At 50.4% G+C, this 17,913-nt stretch overlaps 4 protein-coding genes across 7 annotated transcripts in view; 2 read left to right on the top strand and 2 right to left on the bottom strand.

The window, feature by feature from the left end:
* The window catches only part of LOC118657918 (ankyrin repeat and KH domain-containing protein 1), a 129,534-nt gene extending 129,283 nt beyond the window's left edge, over positions 1–251 (top strand). Inside the window, exon 36 of the mRNA XM_036312626.1 lies at positions 136–251. Within this exon, the coding sequence (XP_036168519.1) occupies positions 136–148 (13 nt within the window). The 3' untranslated portion in view covers positions 149–251. The remainder of the gene's footprint in view (positions 1–135) is intronic.
* Positions 252–388: 137 nt separating this feature from the next.
* Positions 389–2,646, top strand: EIF4EBP3 (eukaryotic translation initiation factor 4E binding protein 3). The gene is made up of 3 exons (XM_036312638.1): positions 389–524; positions 1,769–1,942; positions 2,307–2,646. The coding sequence occupies exons 1-3, from the start codon at positions 422–424 to the stop codon at positions 2,333–2,335; spliced, it is 306 nt and encodes a 101-aa protein (XP_036168531.1). The 5' UTR covers positions 389–421; the 3' UTR covers positions 2,336–2,646.
* Positions 2,647–3,533: 887 nt separating this feature from the next.
* Positions 3,534–10,463, bottom strand: SRA1 (steroid receptor RNA activator 1). The gene is made up of 5 exons (XM_036312637.1): positions 10,303–10,463; positions 10,053–10,178; positions 4,903–5,108; positions 4,096–4,204; positions 3,534–3,972 (listed from the first exon to the last, which is right to left on the bottom strand). Exons 1-5 carry the CDS (start codon positions 10,325–10,327, stop codon positions 3,770–3,772), a joined length of 669 nt encoding a protein of 222 aa, XP_036168530.1. The 5' UTR covers positions 10,328–10,463; the 3' UTR covers positions 3,534–3,769.
* Positions 10,464–11,707: 1,244 nt separating this feature from the next.
* On the bottom strand, positions 11,708–17,635 carry APBB3 (amyloid beta precursor protein binding family B member 3). Of its 4 annotated transcripts, none has more exons than XM_036315532.1 (13): positions 17,426–17,635; positions 16,974–17,137; positions 16,816–16,892; positions 16,245–16,305; positions 15,902–16,048; positions 15,651–15,778; positions 15,394–15,399; positions 15,143–15,257; positions 14,933–15,017; positions 14,608–14,760; positions 14,227–14,342; positions 13,898–14,089; positions 11,708–12,415 (listed from the first exon to the last, which is right to left on the bottom strand). In XM_036315532.1, the coding sequence occupies exons 1-13, from the start codon at positions 17,472–17,474 to the stop codon at positions 12,179–12,181; spliced, it is 1,530 nt and encodes a 509-aa protein (XP_036171425.1). In that variant the 5' UTR covers positions 17,475–17,635; the 3' UTR covers positions 11,708–12,178. The 4 variants fall into 4 exon arrangements, with proteins under 4 accessions (XP_036171425.1, XP_036171427.1, XP_036171426.1 ...); XM_036315534.1 differs by having other exon boundaries at positions 14,608–14,691; positions 17,426–17,489; XM_036315533.1 differs by lacking the exon at positions 15,394–15,399.
* Positions 17,636–17,913: the final 278 nt, after the last annotated feature.

The raw sequence follows: 17,913 nt of genomic DNA, 5'->3' as shown, positions 1-17,913 counted from the left end.
TGTGACTTTGAACCAGTGACTTAATCTCAGGATTTTAGTTTCCTCTCCTGTAAAATGTGATTTACTGTCTTAAACTGTTTAAAAGGAATGGGTGAATTAATATATGGCAGTAAGGTGTGCCTCACTTGTCCCCAGCGCCCAGCTGTAAACAGTGACTAGTAAATAACTGAGCGATTGCAGGACTCAGAGGGTGGCTTGCCAATCAATGCTGGGCCAAAAAAGAACTCCTTCCAACTTTTACTGAGCCACGGGCTTGCTCCCTCGAGGGCGGAACCTCACGTTGAGTGACGGCCGGTGGCCCGCCCCGGGCGTGACGTCGACCGAATGTTGTGGCTGCGGCCGCACGTGGTCGGCAGAGTCCGCCTCAGACTGCTGCGTTCCGCGTCTTCAGCCGCTTGCCTTCCTGCTCATCTCGCTCGCTATGTCCACGTTCACGAGCTGCCCGATTCCCGGGGGCAGAGACCGGCTGCCCGACTGCTACAGCACCACGCCGGGGGGCACGCTATACGCCACTACCCCGGGAGGTCAGCAGGCCGGGCTGGGGTCCTCAGGGAGCGGGCTGGACAGCGCGTGTGTGCTGTGGAGGGCAGGGGTGGGGGCAAGGGTGGGGGCGGTGCGGACTTGCACTCGTGCGCAGGCCCCTCTCATGGTTGTGGCTTGGGGAAGGTGGAGGAGGGCGGGTGGAGCCCAAGCCTAGTTTCCGGGTGACTCGGGCTGAAATCCTCACTGGCCTGGGTTCTGGGCGCTTTGCTTACCCGCCTCTCCCGACTTTGCCACCTGGGAGGCCGAAGCCCCAACTGAGGGTGGCTTCAGCAGGAATCACCAGGTTTTGCAAAGTTGCTAGATCGGGCCGTCAGTTAGGGGCATGGGCTTCGGTTTATCTGTGGCTGGCTGGCTGGCGGCTGTTTGATTGGACAAGCAGCCTGGGATTATGAGCTGCTGGGCTTCCCACCCAGGGCTTCCTGCCACGTGGAGGCTGAGGGGAGGGCTGAGAACAAGGGCAGGGCCCTTTGAGGACAAGATTAGGTGCCAATTTCCTCTAGGCTGGGCTGAGCCTGATAGGACTTGGGAGGGGTCAGGATAAGAACAGTATGTCCCCGTTTCACTCGGAACACAGCTCCTCCCCGCAGGATATCAGTCCAGGTGACACTGGGTGAGCCGCCTTCACATCTGTTATTTGGTTTCCTGATCCAACTAAGGCTGAAAGTCTAGGCCCCACCGTGTGAAACAGCAATGAAGTTGCAGAGCCAGAGAAGAGCAGCCCGAAGTACCTGAGCTCCAAATTTGGTTCTCCACCTAGAGCCAAGACCTGAAGCTCCCCTAAACCCGTGGTCGGCAAACTGCGGCTCTTTGGCCCCTTGAGTGTGGCTCTTCCTAAGCCTTAGGAGTAGCCTAATTAAGTTAATAACAATGTACCTACCTATATAGTTTAAGTTTAAAAAATTTGGCTCTCAAAAGAGATTTCAATCGTTGTACTGTTGATATTTGGCTCTGCTGACTAATGAGCTTGCCGACCACTGCCCTAAACCAAAAGCTCCTGCCTGGGCCAGCTGGGATGGCCCACTTGCTTAGCCATATCCTGGTTAGGACTGGAAATCTTTAAGTGCTGTGAATGCTAATCACCTGAGATCCTGGCTGGACTGCAGAGCTGTAGCCCTTTAAAACACAAGGAAATGTGACCCCCAAGGTCCCCAAAAGGCCTTTCCGGGGCCCCAGACAGCTCTGTACCCAAGCTCCTGCCTCTTACGTAGCCCCTACCCCTTGACAGGCACCAGGATCATCTACGACAGAAAGTTCCTGCTGGAGTGCAAGAACTCACCCATTGCCCGGACACCCCCCTGCTGCCTCCCTCAGATTCCCGGGGTCACAACTCCTCCAACAGCCCCATCCTCCAAGCTGGAGGAGCTGAAGGAACAGAAGGAGACAGAGGAAGAGATACCCGGTAAGGAAAGCAGGAACTGACTTAAAATTAAGAAATGCCTGAGTCCAAATACCCTGGTTTAGAGTGGGGGTTCAAGTCTGAGTGGTTTCTGCACTAAAGCTGAGTGTGTAGACCAGGGGTCCTCAAACTGCGGCCCGCGGGCCACATGCAAATACAAATATTGTATTTGTTCCCGTTTTGTTTTTTTACTTCAAAACAAGATATGTGCAGTGTGCATAGGAATTTGTTCATAGTTTTTTAAACTATAGTCCGGCCCTCCAACGGTCTGAGGGACAGTGAACTGGCCCCCCGTTTAAAAAGTTTGAGGACCCCTGGTGTAGACCCTCAGCCCAGCAACCAGTCCTCCTGCCTTTTCTCTCTCCAGATGACGCACAATTTGAAATGGACATCTAATCCAGTGCAGATGACCTGTGTGTGGAGTTACAGGAATCCCTCATGCTGCCGCTGCCACCACCTCTTCCTGGGGTATCCAAAGACCAGCTGGCCTCATCTAATCTGGGAGCGCTTGGCTCTGGGCCTCCCTTAGTTCTGAGGCAGCTAGACCAAGGATAAGGAGTGGGCGCCTTGCCAAGCCCTTAACTCTACTTTCTGTTCGGTTTATAGGCACTCCTCTCAACCCCCAGCCTCCCACTCTCAGGCTGAGGCGAGGATTGGGAGAATGGAGTATGTCACTGTCTCACTGCTTAGTAAAATATTCAAAGAAATGCCTTGGCTCCAGTGTTCTCAATGCTAATCCTCCCATCCCAGCCACACAGCTGAGGGCCCCAGCAGACCTGGTTAGGAATAGAGGTCCAGTTACTTCCCAATTCAGATTGAGCCCACTTCCAGAAGCAATTAGAGCCTGTGGCAGGCTATGGGGGCAAGCTACAGAAGCTATCAAATCATAAACAGCGCTAGCCTGACCCCTGCCAAGGGCTGTTGCAGCCTTCCTAAAATCAGGCCTCTCCCATTACTCCTCCCTCCGTCCATACCAAACCAGGAAAAAAGAGGCACTGCTCTAACCTTTTAGCCACCTCTGATCTCTCCCCATGCCTCTTCTGCCTCCCAGTTATAAATACCAATTCCAATCTCCTTATTCCAGCACTGAAAGCCTGCTCTAGACCTTCTCACAGGCCCCCTCAACCTGACTCGTCTTCGAAAAATAGACCTTAGAACCCACATTGAGGCCCAAACTGAGGCAGCAGCTAATTTCTAAGTCATATAGAGTCATAATTATATCCCCTCTCCCAAGAAAAGTCATGATCCCATATTTCAGGAATGTGGTCTTTTTCTCCTCCAATGTATTTAGCTATGTTCTAATATCTGATTCTAATCTCTTGCATACTCAAGAGTGATACAGTGCAAACAAGGCAATCTTTTCTTGAGGGAAAATTCCCCCCATGCTATTTGAACCTCTCTTCTCATGCTGAAATGAAATCATACAAAGATAGGGTTACTCAGCCCAGCAAGGGATATGCATTTAGTTCTGATTTGGGAAAAAGTGTCAAGACAGTAATCTGGTCATGCCTAGTAAGGCCATTCATGATGAATGGAGGAAGAACAGAAGTTTGCAGGGTGCAGAGCGAGCCAGAAGTGACCAGTTTGGCATAAGAAGGGTTTATCTCCTAACCAGGGGCCACATTGAGATGTTTTTATTGAAACATATGTTAGAGAAGACAAGTGACCACCCTGTGGTCTAGATGGGACCTCTTCCCCCAGAGGTGGGTCAGGCCAAGGAACCCAACAGGGCAGACAGTCTCCCAAGTGCTAAGAGGGAGCCAAGGGAGACAAGGCCTCCCATGCCAAGGCATAGGAGATGGTGTGAGGTGAGTCTGGGGACCCATAGGATTATGGATCCTGTTCTGGTACGGTCTGGTTCTCAGATGTGGCTGCAGCTCTCTCTTCATTAGCTGCCTCCTCTGAAGACAGACTCCTCTTTTCTGCAATTAATCTTTTAACTCCCACCATCCACTGACTGACTTCAGTCACATGGTCAACCATGAGCGAGCGGTGGATGTCATCTGCTGCATCCCACTGATGGCTTGAAAGCTCTGAGGAGAGAGAGAAAGAGGCTGAGCAAGCAGTCTGGGGCAACAGACAGCTCCCACTCCTCCCCTCAAAATCTCACTACCTATTCCAGCTTAGCCAACTACGGCAGGATAAGGAACCGATACCTTGCACCAGCAGAGCCATCCTCTTCTTTACAGGCGTTGACAGCTTCCCTCCAGCCCACTGTTCTTGCAGCAGAGCCAGGCGTCGGCTGATGTCATCACATACCTGCTTCTGAGAGACAGAAAGCCCTGCAAGTCAGTGCTGCCACAACAGGGGCAAAGGAAACCTAGCACCACATAGGAAGCACCTGCTTTCTCTGGCCCAGGAACTTTACACTTAATCTTAGCGTTCTGGTTCTTTACCCAAAGATTAGAGGCCCACTAAGAATTTGATGAAACTTATAGATCTATTTTCAAGATAAATGCATGTAAGGTGAGAATTTTAAGCTTTCTTAGACGCTCAAAAACTCATTTTATAGTGCTACTTTACAAATAAGGAAACTAAGAACCAAACAGGTGAAAATTATTATGCTACTTTCCTTTAAGATTCCTCAAATCCCTTGTCTCCAGAGAACTTAAACACTATAGACAGAAAAAGAGGGTTTCCCTCCCTCCCTGAACACAAAATTAGCAAGGCCTGCTCTGAATGGCCTAGAGGTATCATAATCGGGCTGTTGATCACTAATGGGAGTTAAATTCAACTTTCATACCCACAAGCCTCTTCTGACTGGTCTCGAGAAGTGCCTTGAACCCTCCTGAAACCCTGTGTTTATTTTTCTGGGAAGGCCTTAGATTCCAAAGGAGTCCATAACTTGAACGGGTTAAGAGCCACTGCCCATAGGACCACAGGGTCTACCTTTGGGAGCCATACCTGCATCTGGCTGTCAATAGGAACCCTCCCCATCATCCCACCAGAGTGCCAGGGTTTACCTTTGTGTGGCCACGACAATCATCCAATGCCTGTTCCAAAGGTCTCAGCACATCTTCCAACAGAGTCTCACACTCAATGACTGGAAAATCTATGGGATCCACAGTGGAGGCGGGACAACTCCCCACAGCTGGGGGCCTAGAAGCTGTACTTGAAGAAGGTGGAGGCCCCATTGGGGAGGGCCCAGGAGAAGTCTCTGAGGTAGGGACTGAAAAGGTAAAGCAGGATCAAACAAACACAGGCATAGCTGCTGAAATAGTTTGTAAGAAGCTCAGCTCTCTTGAGACAACTCATTCACTGAAAAATACATATTTATGAAGTCCCTACTATGTGCCAGACAATGTGTGAGGCACCAGCGAGAGTAGTAAACCAGGCATATTAGGTTCCTGATATCAGAGAGTTTAAATTCTAGAGGAAGTGGGGGGAAGGGGGGACAAGAAAAATCACCAAATTATGTTGCATGCTACAAAAAAAATGGATCAAGTGAATAAGAGGAATACAGGGACCTACCTAGAAGGGCACCTAATTTTATTCCAGCCCACCCACAATGTGACATTTGGCAAGTTACTTTTAACCTCTGAGCTTGGGTTCCTCGTCTATAAAATGGGGATATTACCATAATAGCACTGACTTTACAAAGTTTCAGTGATGATTAAGACTATAGATACAGGCCCTAGCCGGTTAGTGGATAGAGCATCAGCCTGTGACTGAACAGTCTCCAGGTTTGAGGGCTCAATCCCCAGTAGGGCGTATGCAAGAGGCAGCTGATCAATTATTCTCTATCATCACTGATGTTTCTATCTCTCCCTCTCCCTTTCTGAAATAAATAAAAATATATTTTACAAAAAGAATATAGATACAACTGCTAGATTAGTGTGTAGCAAAAAGCACTCACAAAGTTAAGAACTAATGGATGAGATAGATGCAGCCATGAAAAGTTAAAGGAAACAAGTACTAGATAGAGGTAAGGGCAGTGCCCAAGAGGCAGGAAAAGTCAAGATGTTAATTCTGTATGCTCTGAAAAATTGATGAGAATAGGTTAAGAATGGAGGCGGGGACACCAATTGGGAGGTTAATGGAGTAGTGGTCCTGGAAAGAGAAGAAGCTGGCATGGACTCGTGTGAAAGACTAGAGATGAGGATAAATGGAGTGGTCCGATTTACTTAGGAGGGAAACACAACAGGACTTGGTGGATTGGGGGTGAGGGAGAGGAGTCAAAGATGACCTGGTTTCTGACTTGAGTAATGGGATGGTGGAACCACTACAGAAAAAGACTAGAGGAGAAAGACCAAGAATTTAGTCTTAGGCATCAACATCCACATGAAGGGGGTGGAGGTCCCATGGGGAGGAGGGGGTGGTCAGGAGAAATCTCTGAGGTGGGGACTGAATAATTTGGCCTCGGTTTCTTGACCTCCTCACCTTCAGTGATCATTTTTTCCACCCTACCTTGGCCTCATTCCCCTCTGCTGTGTTCCCAACAGCACTGAACCATCTCTAAAATCTGATCACCCCTTCTACCCTTCCAGCTCAGCTACTCAGATTTAACCAGACATTAAAATCACTGCCTTATAAACACTCTTACCTCACTTAACTGTCCCATTTTCCTGGTAAACACAACTTGCCTACACTTGTTGGGAGGAAAAATAAAACCATGCTGAGGAGTTACCACTTTAAATCCATGACTACAGCCCTGGCTGGTTGTCTCAATGGATAAAGCGTTGGCCTATGGACTGAAGGGTCCTGAGTTCTTATCCAGTCAAGGGCATATGCCTGGGTTGCTGGCTCAATCCCAAGTGGGGGGCGTTCAGAAGGAAGCCAATCAATGATTCTCTCTCATCGATGTTTCTATCTCTCCCTCTCACTTTCTGAAACAAAAATATATTTTAAAAAAAATTTTAAATAAATAAATCCACAGCTACAGATTTCAAAAGGTATCCAATGCTGCTTGGAAATCCTATACTTTGCTCATTTTCCCACTCTTTGGAACAACTATTTTCACATCTTACCTCCTCTAAACTTTCTACCCTGCCCCCTTCTTTTTGTTTTTTTTTTTATATATATTTTATTGATTTTTTTACAGAGAGGAAGGGAGAGGGATAGAGAGTTAGAAACATCGATGAGAGAGAAACATCGATCAGCTGCCTCCTGCACATCTCCTACTGGGGATGTGCCCGCAACCAAGGTACATGCCCTTGACCGGAATCGAACCCGGGACCCTTCAATCAGCAGGCCGATGCTCTATCCACTGAGCCAAACCGGTTTCGGCCTGCCCCCTTCTTTACCTTTCCCTGCTGTCTCTCTACTTATGATGCTGCCTCATATTTCACTGAGAAAGTAGTCATTCAACAGGAACTCTCATATTCTCACTACCAGTTCTAACTCAACCACATTAGTGGCCACTTTCTTCCTCTTTCAAAAGATGAAAGGTGTCTGCTCCTATCAGAGGCCATCTCTCTAGCTGAACTCTGCACCCAGCCTCTCTCGCCTTCTGCAATTATCCCCTTTCTCCTGCACCATTAGTTCTCCCTCTCAACTGAACCATCCCATCTGCACACAAAACACACCAAAGTATACTACCTTAAAAACCCTCCCTTACCTCAAATTCCATCTTCAGGTACCCACGCCCTTTCTCATCTCTGCTTCAAGCAGAATTTAAAAAAAAAAAAATGTTTTTATTGATTTCAGAGAGGAAGGGAAAGTGATAGATAGAAACATCAATGATGAGAGAGAATCACCGACTGGCCACCTCCTGCATGCTCCCCGCTGTGGGGATCGAGCCCACAACCCAGGCATGTGCCCTTGGCTGGAATCAAACCTGGGACCCTTTAGTCCACAGGCTGGCGCACTATCCACTGAGCCAAACCGGCTAGGGCCAAGCAGAATTTCTTGAATGAGTGGGCTATAGTTACTTCTCGCTCTTCTCACATTCTCACCTCATCCCATCCCAGCAGGGTCTCTGCTCTCATCACTCCACATACTGCTCTTAGGGTCATCAGTCATCACTATGTACATCAAAACTAGCAGTCCCTTTTCTCTTACTTGATCTCTCAGCAGCATTCATCACAGTTAAGATTTTACTCTCTGGCCTGGCTCAGTGGTTGAGCATCCAGCAATGAACCAAGAGGGCACTTGCCCAGGTTGTGGGCTTGATCCCTGTAGGGGGTATGCAGGAGACAACAAATTGATGTTTTTCTGTGTATATCCCTCTCCCTTCCTCTCTAAAATAATTAAAATCACACAAAAAAGATTTTACTCTCTCCCAGAATAAATTTTACTTTTCTTCTTAGGCTGTTTCTCAATCTCCTTTGCTAATTCCTTCTCTACTCAATCTTGAAATGCTACAGAGCCTTAGGGCTCTTAGATCCTCTTTAGGCCTCTATCCACACACTTTCCCTAGGTAACTTAGTCAAATCCATGACATCAAATCTGATCCATATCATGGTGACTCATTTCTGTAATTCTGGCCTATACCTCTCCCGGAAAACAGCAGCCCAAACTGAACATGGCCAAGACAGAAAACTTGCTTTCCCTTCCCACGCCCCCCAAACCACTATTCTCTAGTCAGTGAACAATACCAGCCAACTCCTCAAGCAAAAATTCAGTTACATTGATTCTTCTTTCCCTCACCTACTCACTCCTACTGACTTTCTCCAACACATCCCATATCCATCTAGTTCCGACCACCTCTAGTACTCCCATCCTTGCCCATTATTAAATCTTGCCTATGTTACCATAATAGTCTCTAAATTTTCCACTTCTTCCCTAAAATCTTCCACACAACAGATAGAGTGATATTTTTTAAAATATAAATTAGTCAGTGCTTCTCAGTCTGGGAAGATTTTGCCTCCAGGGTAAATGTCTGAAGATGCCATTAGCTGTCCCAACTAGATGGGTGCTGCTGGCATTTAGGGGGTAGAGGCCAGGGATGCTGCAAAAGGACAGTCCCTCACCACAAAGAATTATATGGCCCCAAATGTCAATAGTGCCAAGGTTAAGAAATCCTAGCTTACCTCATTCCTCTCCAGTGTTACAGTGTGGAAACAGAGGGGTGCTGAAACAGCTGAATCTGAGCCTCTTCCTCAGGGCCACACCCCCACCTATTGGCATGGGAACTGCTCAGGGGAAAAGGCAGCCCTCTTCTATTTTACACTTTTCAGTGGCTTCCAACTTTACACAGATTAAAATACAAACTCCTTATCCTGGCTTACAAAGCCAACTATGACCTGGCCCCTGCCTGCTTTTCTCTATCCCTACCCACTGTGCTCTAGCCAGTCTCCGAGTTTGCCAAATGTGTTCTCCAGCTCAGCCGTGGACAAACTATGGCCCGCGGGCAGGATGCGGCCTGTTTGAAATGAATAAAACTAAAAAAAAAAAAAAAAAGACCGTACCCTTTTATGTAACGATGTTTACTTTGAATTTATATTAGTTCACACAAACACTCCATCCATGCTTTTGTTCCGGCCCTCCGGTCCAGTTTAAGAACCCATTGTGGCCCTCGGGTCAAAAAGTTTGCCCACCCCTGCGTGACTAGCTGTTTCCAATGCCTGGAATGCTCTGGCACCTGATCGTTGGGTAGATAGCTCTTAGTCATCATTCAGATTTCAGCTGAAGTGTCAGCCCCTCAGACACCTTAGTTACCTGGTCACTCTCACATCACTTTTATTTCTCTTCAGAGCCCTTGCCACTATTCATTTGTGTATTTCCAAAGCTATAGTGTGGACTCCATGAAAGCAGAAACCTTTTTGTCTTCTTCAATGCCTGACTCACAGTTGGTGCTCAGTAGATGATAATGAATAACAAGTCAAGTCTGAGATGCTTATTATATAGCCAGGTGAAGATGTAGAACAGACAAATGGATATATCACTATGGAGTTCTGGGAAGAGATCAGGGTAGGAAATAAAATTTGAAAATAATGTGAGAGTAAAAACTACATCAAAACCATAGGTCTGATGAGATCACCTTGGATGAAAGCATAAAGAGAGTATTTGAAACCAACGTACCATTTATTGACCTGGGCAGTAGAGAAGGGGCTCAGAAAAGGGCCTGCCCCGAGGCCCTTCCTGGGGCTCCAACCTCTCCTCACCGCGGGACAAGCTTATCCCCGGCACCGCCCATTCTCGGCCGGCCTCTGCGCCCTGGGCCCCCACGCACCTCTGGGGGCTCCATCCTGGGGAGCGGCGACCCTCTTGGTTAGCGGGGTGCGCTTGGGTCCGCCGGCCTGGGTCTGCAGCCCATAGGAGAACTGCGGCGGGTCGTTCCAGCCGCGCTCCTTGTTGCCTGCAGGGGGGAGGGCGAGTGTAAAGCGAGCCCAGGGGAGCCGGAGGGCCCGCACCCCACGCCGTCACCGCCCCCGGCCCGGGCAATGGGAGACTCAGCGCCCCCAGCCCGCTGCCCCGCTCACCCGGCTTAACGTAAAGCTCCGCCATCTCCACTTCCGCACCGCCAGCGTGGCAGGGTGTCACTTCCGGGGCGGGCGCACGTCCGAGCCACGCCCCTCCCGACTGGCTGCGGGAGACCGCCCGGTAGGACGGCCGTTCTGGGCGGCACCGGCGGCGGCGGCACCGGTACCCGCTCTTTAAGGGTCGGGCCTTGAACTCAGGGCACCTAATGCGGTTGTCTCCCAGGAGGCGGCGCTATCGGAGCCCGCCTACCCTCAGTCTCTGGACCCACGGGCGCTCTCTGGAGCAAGTTTAAACGGCCAGAAGCCCGCCCGCCCACATGCTCCCCTGGGACCCAGCCAGGTAGACTCAAGCATGTCAAACTCGCCGCGGCCCAGCTACTATAATGGTATGTAAGAAATGTTTTAATAAAAATTTCATAACTTAATTTTTACAATATCCTGTTATACATAATCTATATATACAAAAGCCTAAGCGACTGTCCTCCGACTGGCCAGAACCAGAGAGGGAGCCCGATTCCAGGATGCCTCACCTGAGAACTGCCCTCTCGCAATCCAAGACCCCCTTGGGGGATGTCAGAGAGCCGGTTTTGTCCAATTCCCACAGGCCAGGCCAAGGGACCCCACCGGTGCACATGCACCAGGCCTCTAGTTATTAATAATGAACTATAACGTCCGCTAATGACTGATTACTATAATTGTGTTGCATTCATTTCCCTTACACACCTTACGCGCCGGCGCACCATCTCTCCACTAACACTAGCAGCAAATATTTTAGCAGCAGATTGCCGAGTCATTAGTCTTGTACTGACTGACTTGTTTGGTGTGCGCAACAGGAAATATTTTGCTTTCAGAGAACAAGAAAAATAGGTTTATTTGCATTACGCTTATTAATTTGTGCAGCTATTCAGTGTCTGGTAAGTTAATGTTCAAGAAAAATATTAAATTTTTAAAAAATATTCTTATTTTATGTTAATAATTACTCATTTATTTCAGCCCTTTGTAGTCAGCATGTCTATCGAAATAAACCTATGTTTCTATGAAAATTGAAGCTTTTGTTTTTTTGCAGCCCACATAATCTTAAAACTTATTTGGCCCATGTTAGCCTTTGAGTTTGACATGCTTGCTCTAGAACCTCACCTCTGACCACTGCCTCTACACATATATTCTAGGTTTGATTACTAGTACAAAATTCCTTCAGTACTCAGATATCAATTCATCAGGAAGCCTAGTATATCCTGCTTCAGGCCAGGTTGTGTCTCGTCTGAGCTCCCACAACCCTCTGAGATTTCCTAGTTGTACTATATACTATCTCCTATTTTGTTCTTCTTCCTCCTTGTTAGTCTCAGAAAGTGGAAACCCTATTTTATCCCCAATGCTTAGTTTAGTGCCTGGGATAGAGAAGACATTAGCAAATATATTTATTGAATGAAGTCAGATCTCCATCACACCCATGCCCTCATGTGACTATAGGCAGCCACCAACACCAAGCACAGACACAAACACCCACTTCATACAGGTTAACCCCCAATCCTGTCCCAGGCCCAGTATACTCACACTCAGTGAGGTCACTGAGGGATTTTTATTTGTACTTATTTTGCTATAAAGTGTTGCTGAGGTAGAGCCAACTGTCCAAAGCTGGCAAGGAACACAGGGACCCAGGGAAAGGAGAGCCAGAGTCCTAGGATGTGGTGCAGGGCCTCTCAGTTATCCATATAAACAATTAATAAATTGGGCAATAAATATACAGGGTGCACAAGGTTGGAGGGACAGGCAGAGAAGGTTCCAAAGGTGAGAGGCTACATGTCCCTGGGGAATGAAGGAGTACAGAGTTGGGCATGGACCCAGAGCCTCGTTACCCTGGTCCTCCCAGATCCATTTAGGACATATGGAGCAGAGAGGGTTTCAGTCGAAAGGCATCCAGAAAAGAGAAGATGCCCCGCTTTCGAGGGGCAGCCCCTGCACCTCCAACCCCACCTTTGAGTAGGGGGAGAGGCAGGGGACCTCCTGGGGAGTCCACAGAGCTGGTCCGCTTGAGTCGCAGGCGGGCACGGGCCTGGGCACCCCAGGCCTTGCCTCGAGATGCAGAAGCCACAAGACACTTCTGGTACTGAACCTAGGGAGAATGGGTATGTGAGGATCCAGCTCCTTTCTGCCTCGGACTCCCTGAGCGCTTCTGCAGGGCAGGGGACTGGCCAAGGTTTCAGTTTGATATGAGGCTCGTAGTCCACCACATCTACAGCATTCCCAGGTAGCTCAAGAACAAAAACAACACTTGACATTTACTGAGCATTTAAGGGGGGCTGGACACTGTGCTAAATGCTTTGTATAATGTAACAATCCAATTATTTATCAGGTGTTATCCTCATTTTACAAATGAGGAAATTGAGATTTAGAAAGAATGCATGACTTCCAGAGGTCACCTAGCCAAAAAATGGTAGAATTAAGATTCAAACCTAGTCTGTCTGACTACAGACCTGTGCTCTTAACCACACCTTACCACTATGTTGTCACCTTACCACTATGCTCGCTCTCGCTCTCTCTCTCTCTCTCTCTCTCTCTCTCTCTCTCTCTCTCTCTGTCTCTCTCGGACTAGCCCCTAGCAGAGTGGATTCCCTAGTCAAGGAGGTCTTCCACTCAAACTCCATTCCCCATGCAACTGCCCCAATCTTCTCTCATTTGAATTCAGCAGGGTCCTCAATGGTCTTCCTACTTCTTGTGTCTTCCAAATCTTTTACCAGTCTTCCTAATCTACAAACCTGATTTCACTGTCCAAAACTGTTCAAAACTTTTTAATGGCTCAGAATGCCTCCGGGCAAAATGAACTCATCCCCCTGACCTATAAGTTCTTTCATGACCTGGTTTCTGCCATTTTTTCTGCCCCCATCTGTCACTCCATCCCACTAGCACTCCAGAGACATTAGTCTCTCAGATACACTAACTAACATCTCTCACCTTCACAGCTGGAGTTCCCTGTACCTGGCATACCTTCTGTCCTACTCCTCCTCATGTAGCTAACTTCTTCCTTGGACCTTCAGCTCTCCACTTCCTAACACCTCTTACAGGGAGACTTCTTGAACCCCTGAACGGACCTTCTCCTCCATTATCCTGTAGTGTACAACTTCTTTCTGGTCTGTCTCTGCTTTAACCTAAGGCCATGCCCTCTATAATACTGAATTCCCAGGGTCAGGTATGGTCCCTGCAGGCATTCATATATTTGTTGAGTGAGTAAAATGAAGAGTGAGAACATTCCACATTTAAAAGCCCACAGATACCAGGAAATAACCTAAATGAAAAAAAAAGGAAAGACAATGCCAACTGATAGGGCAGCCCCTACACAATTCCAGCCCAATGTTGAAATGCATGCACAATTCTGACAGTTTAAGAAAAACAGGAATAGCAATTATTGTGTGAAATGTCCTGGCAACTCATTAAAACTTATTCAGAAGAGCATGAAGGCCAAATAAAATACTAAGAATCATGGTCAACCCTGGTATCAACGGTTTGTGATTCTGGAAAGGCTGCCAATCTTGAGCCCCAGTCACCAGTACAAAGCAGCTGCAGGGCCACCCCACCCACCATCCCACCCCTAACTCACCATGCAAGCAGCCTGCACAGCTTCGGAGAGTCCCCCTGCATGGGGCTGGCACCAGAAGGCTGCGCACTGGAAGCTCTGACGGCCCAGGTCAGCAATGAGGCCAAAGGTGTGCGGGTCACGGCCGACACCAATAAAGGTCACCAGGCGCACAGGGCACTGCCATAGCGGCTCCTCCTCCGCATCAGCCTCTGCCTGCCCACACCAGGCCTAGTCACTAGAGGGCTCGGCACAGGTGGACCCACTGAGCTCTTTCCTAGAGCAAGCCATGATACCCAGCATCCCTGCCCCCCCACCACACACACACACAGCCCAACGTCACCTTCTGGTACCTGAATGGGATGTGCAGTCATGAAAGAGTCAGACACACTGAGCATGGAGGGGACCCAGGCATCCCGGTCCCCTCGGGTGGTGAGGATACCAATGGCCTCGTTCAGCACATCCATTCCTGGGGGGACATACCCACTATGGTGTCTCCCAGACATAAGAAGGAAGGAATCTGCAGGGCGTGTCTAGGCCCCTCTCCCTGTCTTGGAATTCAGAGAGATGAGAAGAGAACACCTGGGGCTGGGCTTAGAATCCTGAGTTGGGAAAGGTGGTACATCCAGGCCATACAGGGCCATGGAAGCACGCTGGGAAACGTAGATCCCGCCTCACCCACCTTCCCCTTGCCTTAGCAGCCCACCACTCCCTCCAGCCCACTCAGTCCTCACCCATGGCTTTGGTGACTGGCAGGGTCCCCATATACAGTGCCTGGTACTTCTGAGCAGCTTGGCTCACTGCATCCAGCAGCTCCGCTGAAATACACACAGCCTGTTGGCCTGCATGCTCTCTCAACAACCCCTCTCCCCAGCCTTCTGAGAGAGCTGGAGCAAGCAGAAGATAGAAGAAAAGACCATGGATGTGCCTCCAATCCAGGGCTTGGATTCCTGGAACCAGAAGTCCCATATCTCCAAGGAAGTACTAAGTAACCAGGACCCCCTCCCATCTTTCACTAAAATAGTCTGTGGCTGCAACACAGGACCTCCCTCCCCATACCTTGCCTCGGCAGATCTTCAGGGGAGATGGTGTCTAGGGAACAACAAGGGGAATCACCACTGACCCCAACTCGCTCTGACAAGATCTGAAACAAAATGCAGCTGGCTTGAGGCACAGGGAGAAGGGACTTGAGGTAAGGGAGTCCCAACCCCCCTGGCAGCTTCACACCCAGCTCCATCCCACATTCCCTACCCCACTCCTGGCCCTTACCTGAGCACAGAGCCCATGTAGGGCACTGGCAATGGCCTTGGCAGGGACATCACAGCGAAACACATGGCACTTGAGCATACAGCTGTCTTTGTCGCCCGCCACAAAAGCGAAGTCCCTGGCAGGTCAGAGATGGGGCTGGGGTAGAGACTGGGTAGGGGCAGTCTGCAGAGGCTAGAAAGTCAGGCAAGGGATATGGAAAGGATGGACAGGGAAGTCAGGGCTGGGGCTCAAGGCACCTGGCTGTCACTCACCTATCACTGTTCCGGAAGCATGTGGGAGCACAGGAGAGAATCAGCTCAGCCTCTCAGGCTCTCCCCCATCTGTCCCCGCTGAGCTGGGCCCACCCTCCCCAACCAGGGCTGCACCAGGCAGGGAAGGCAGAGCTTGGATCCATGTCAGAGGATCTGTGTCCAAGGGTTTAAGTACAAGGGATCAGCATCAGTGGGGAGCACAGCCTGCAGTCGGCGCAAGGAGCAACTTTCACTTGAGGGGATGTTGGGGTCCTCACCGGCCCTTGGAGCTGCCCACACCCCATACACGGATGTGCACCAGAGGCTGGCAGTGGATCAGACTGTGGTCCAGGGGATTCACCAGGCTCATGGCATCCTTCTTCAGGATCATTAGCATGTTCTGGCCCTGCCAAGGACAGAGGGCAGCACAGAGCTCAGATGAAGGTGGTTGCCATGGGGAACAGACAATTCAGAGACAACCACCTCTACTGGACCCTGAGCTGAATCCTTGAAGGGCTGGCTAGCTCACCTCGCCCCAGGCACCAGCTGGGGGCTGGCTCCGGCTGCGGGTCTGGGCCAGCTGCTGGATGCAGTTACTGACCGCAATACTGCTCTTCCCTGGTACCAGGTCCTCTTCGGGTACCTCTACCCAGCCCAGAGAGCGGACTGCAAAGCACTGACAGGTGAGGAGAAAGGACAGAAGGGCCCCAAGTGAGTAGAGGTGGAGCAGGGTAGATGCCACAGGCTACACCCATACAAACCCTCTGATACCCCCTCCCTTGATCATCTCTGCTCAGCCCAATCCCACCCCTGACCTTTCCCTTGGGGCCTTCCACAATGCCATGGGCTGGCCCCCAGGCCCAAGTCACTACCTTAGCCCCTGGTTCCATGCTCTGGATGTAGGATTCCTCACCATACCAGGACAGAGAGTTACTGGAACAGAGCAGAGCTGGTAAGGGACCACACTTCCTACAGAAGGGACACTGGTGAGGCACAGACTACTTAATAGGCAAAACGTGTGGGATAAGACCCAGAATATAAAGTCCCAAATATAAAACCAGAGCAGGGAGGCCCCAGGACATATTAAACAAGTGTAACATAAAGAGTATGACTTAGAATCTGAGGAAAAAATCAGGGCACAGGCCATAGAATAAAAGTTGTAAACATAGAGCAGGGTTCAAAATGTGAGCCAGAGCTCCAAATGGGGATAAGAGACCCTAGAACACAGGACAGTGCCCAAGGTCCAGAACACGGTAAGTCAGGACGCAGCATACGGAAAAAAACATGTGGCAAAAGACAGAGCTTGGAACTAGACCAAAACTCAAAATACTGAGTCAAAGCATGAGTCAGAGTTCAGAACCTGGGCTGGAAAGCAGACTGTGGATCCAGCTGCATCTCTGAGGGCCATGGAACCCCCTGGCCGGCCTGGCCTATCCCTGTTACCTCCGGTCCAGTGAGCTCTCCAGGCTGGAGAAGGATCTCCCCTTGGGGGGCCGAAGTCCCCAAATCCCTTCCGGCCTCTGCAGAGAGGGGGCCAAGTCAGTGTAGCAGCAGGCTAGGTCCACACATGGGCTCAGGCCCCCTCCTCACACTCCACCTACCGTGCCTGGCTCCTCTGCATCTCCTGGCTCCCAGGTTGGGCGCTGCCACTGGGTACTACCGCTTGGTACGTGCCAATAGTAAGTACCTGCAGCATCGTGGATCTTTCTCCAGCCAGGGGGCAGGCCCGGCTCTCCCTCCAGACTCTGGTCCCCCCACAAGTCATCTACAGGAACACGGAACGAGGAGGGGGAACACAGGATTGGAGAAGGAGGGCATATTTGTGGATGCAGAATAACACCTTGTCAACCCTTATCCTGGAGGTCCAGGTAGACGGTCCAGGCTCCCAATCTTGGATATTATTACAGTGCAAAGATCAGGGTTCATTTGTACCCTGGTTCTCACCCCAGGACCTACCCTCCTCCCTGAGTTTGAGCCTTGGGGTAGCCCTTCACCTTCCCTCTTCCCCTCTCAATTCCCGGTCCTCCCTCCCATCGGACCCCTCCGTGCACACCATCGCAGTTGACCAGAATTATGGCCAGCATATAGTCCTTGCCCAGCATAGCCCCGACCGCGGCCCCGCCGGCCTCTGCCGGCCTGCACTCTCAGCCCAGCTCGACCTCTGGAGCTGCTGCGCCGACAAGCCCAGCCTCTCTGCGCCGGAGTCACCGGGCCAGCGGACGCCACACAAATACGGGGCGGAGCAGGGGCCGTCCCGGGGTTGAAATATGACGGGAGGAGCGGCGCTGCTCGCCGAGAGGTGGCGCACGTAAACAGGCGTCTGGATCCCCAAGTGGGTGCGCGGTTCGGTGTGGGCGCCGGGGGAGGGGCGCCGAGGCCAGCGCACCAGCCGACACCACCACGCAACTGTGAGCTCAGCAAGCGGCGGGTGACCCACCAGGCGAAAGTGCGCGGGGCGCTCACGCGCACCAGTGACAGCAGCACGCCCAGGTCGTGCGCGCGCACGCGCAGCTGAGACCCGAGAGGAGGAGTCACGTGGGA

The sequence above is a fragment of the Myotis myotis genome, unplaced genomic scaffold (genome assembly GCF_014108235.1).
Source record: "Myotis myotis isolate mMyoMyo1 unplaced genomic scaffold, mMyoMyo1.p scaffold_m19_p_6, whole genome shotgun sequence".
Lineage (NCBI taxonomy): Eukaryota > Metazoa > Chordata > Mammalia > Chiroptera > Vespertilionidae > Myotis > Myotis myotis.
Note: the sequence above shows the minus strand (reverse complement) of the source record. Positions and strands in the feature narration are given on the sequence as shown.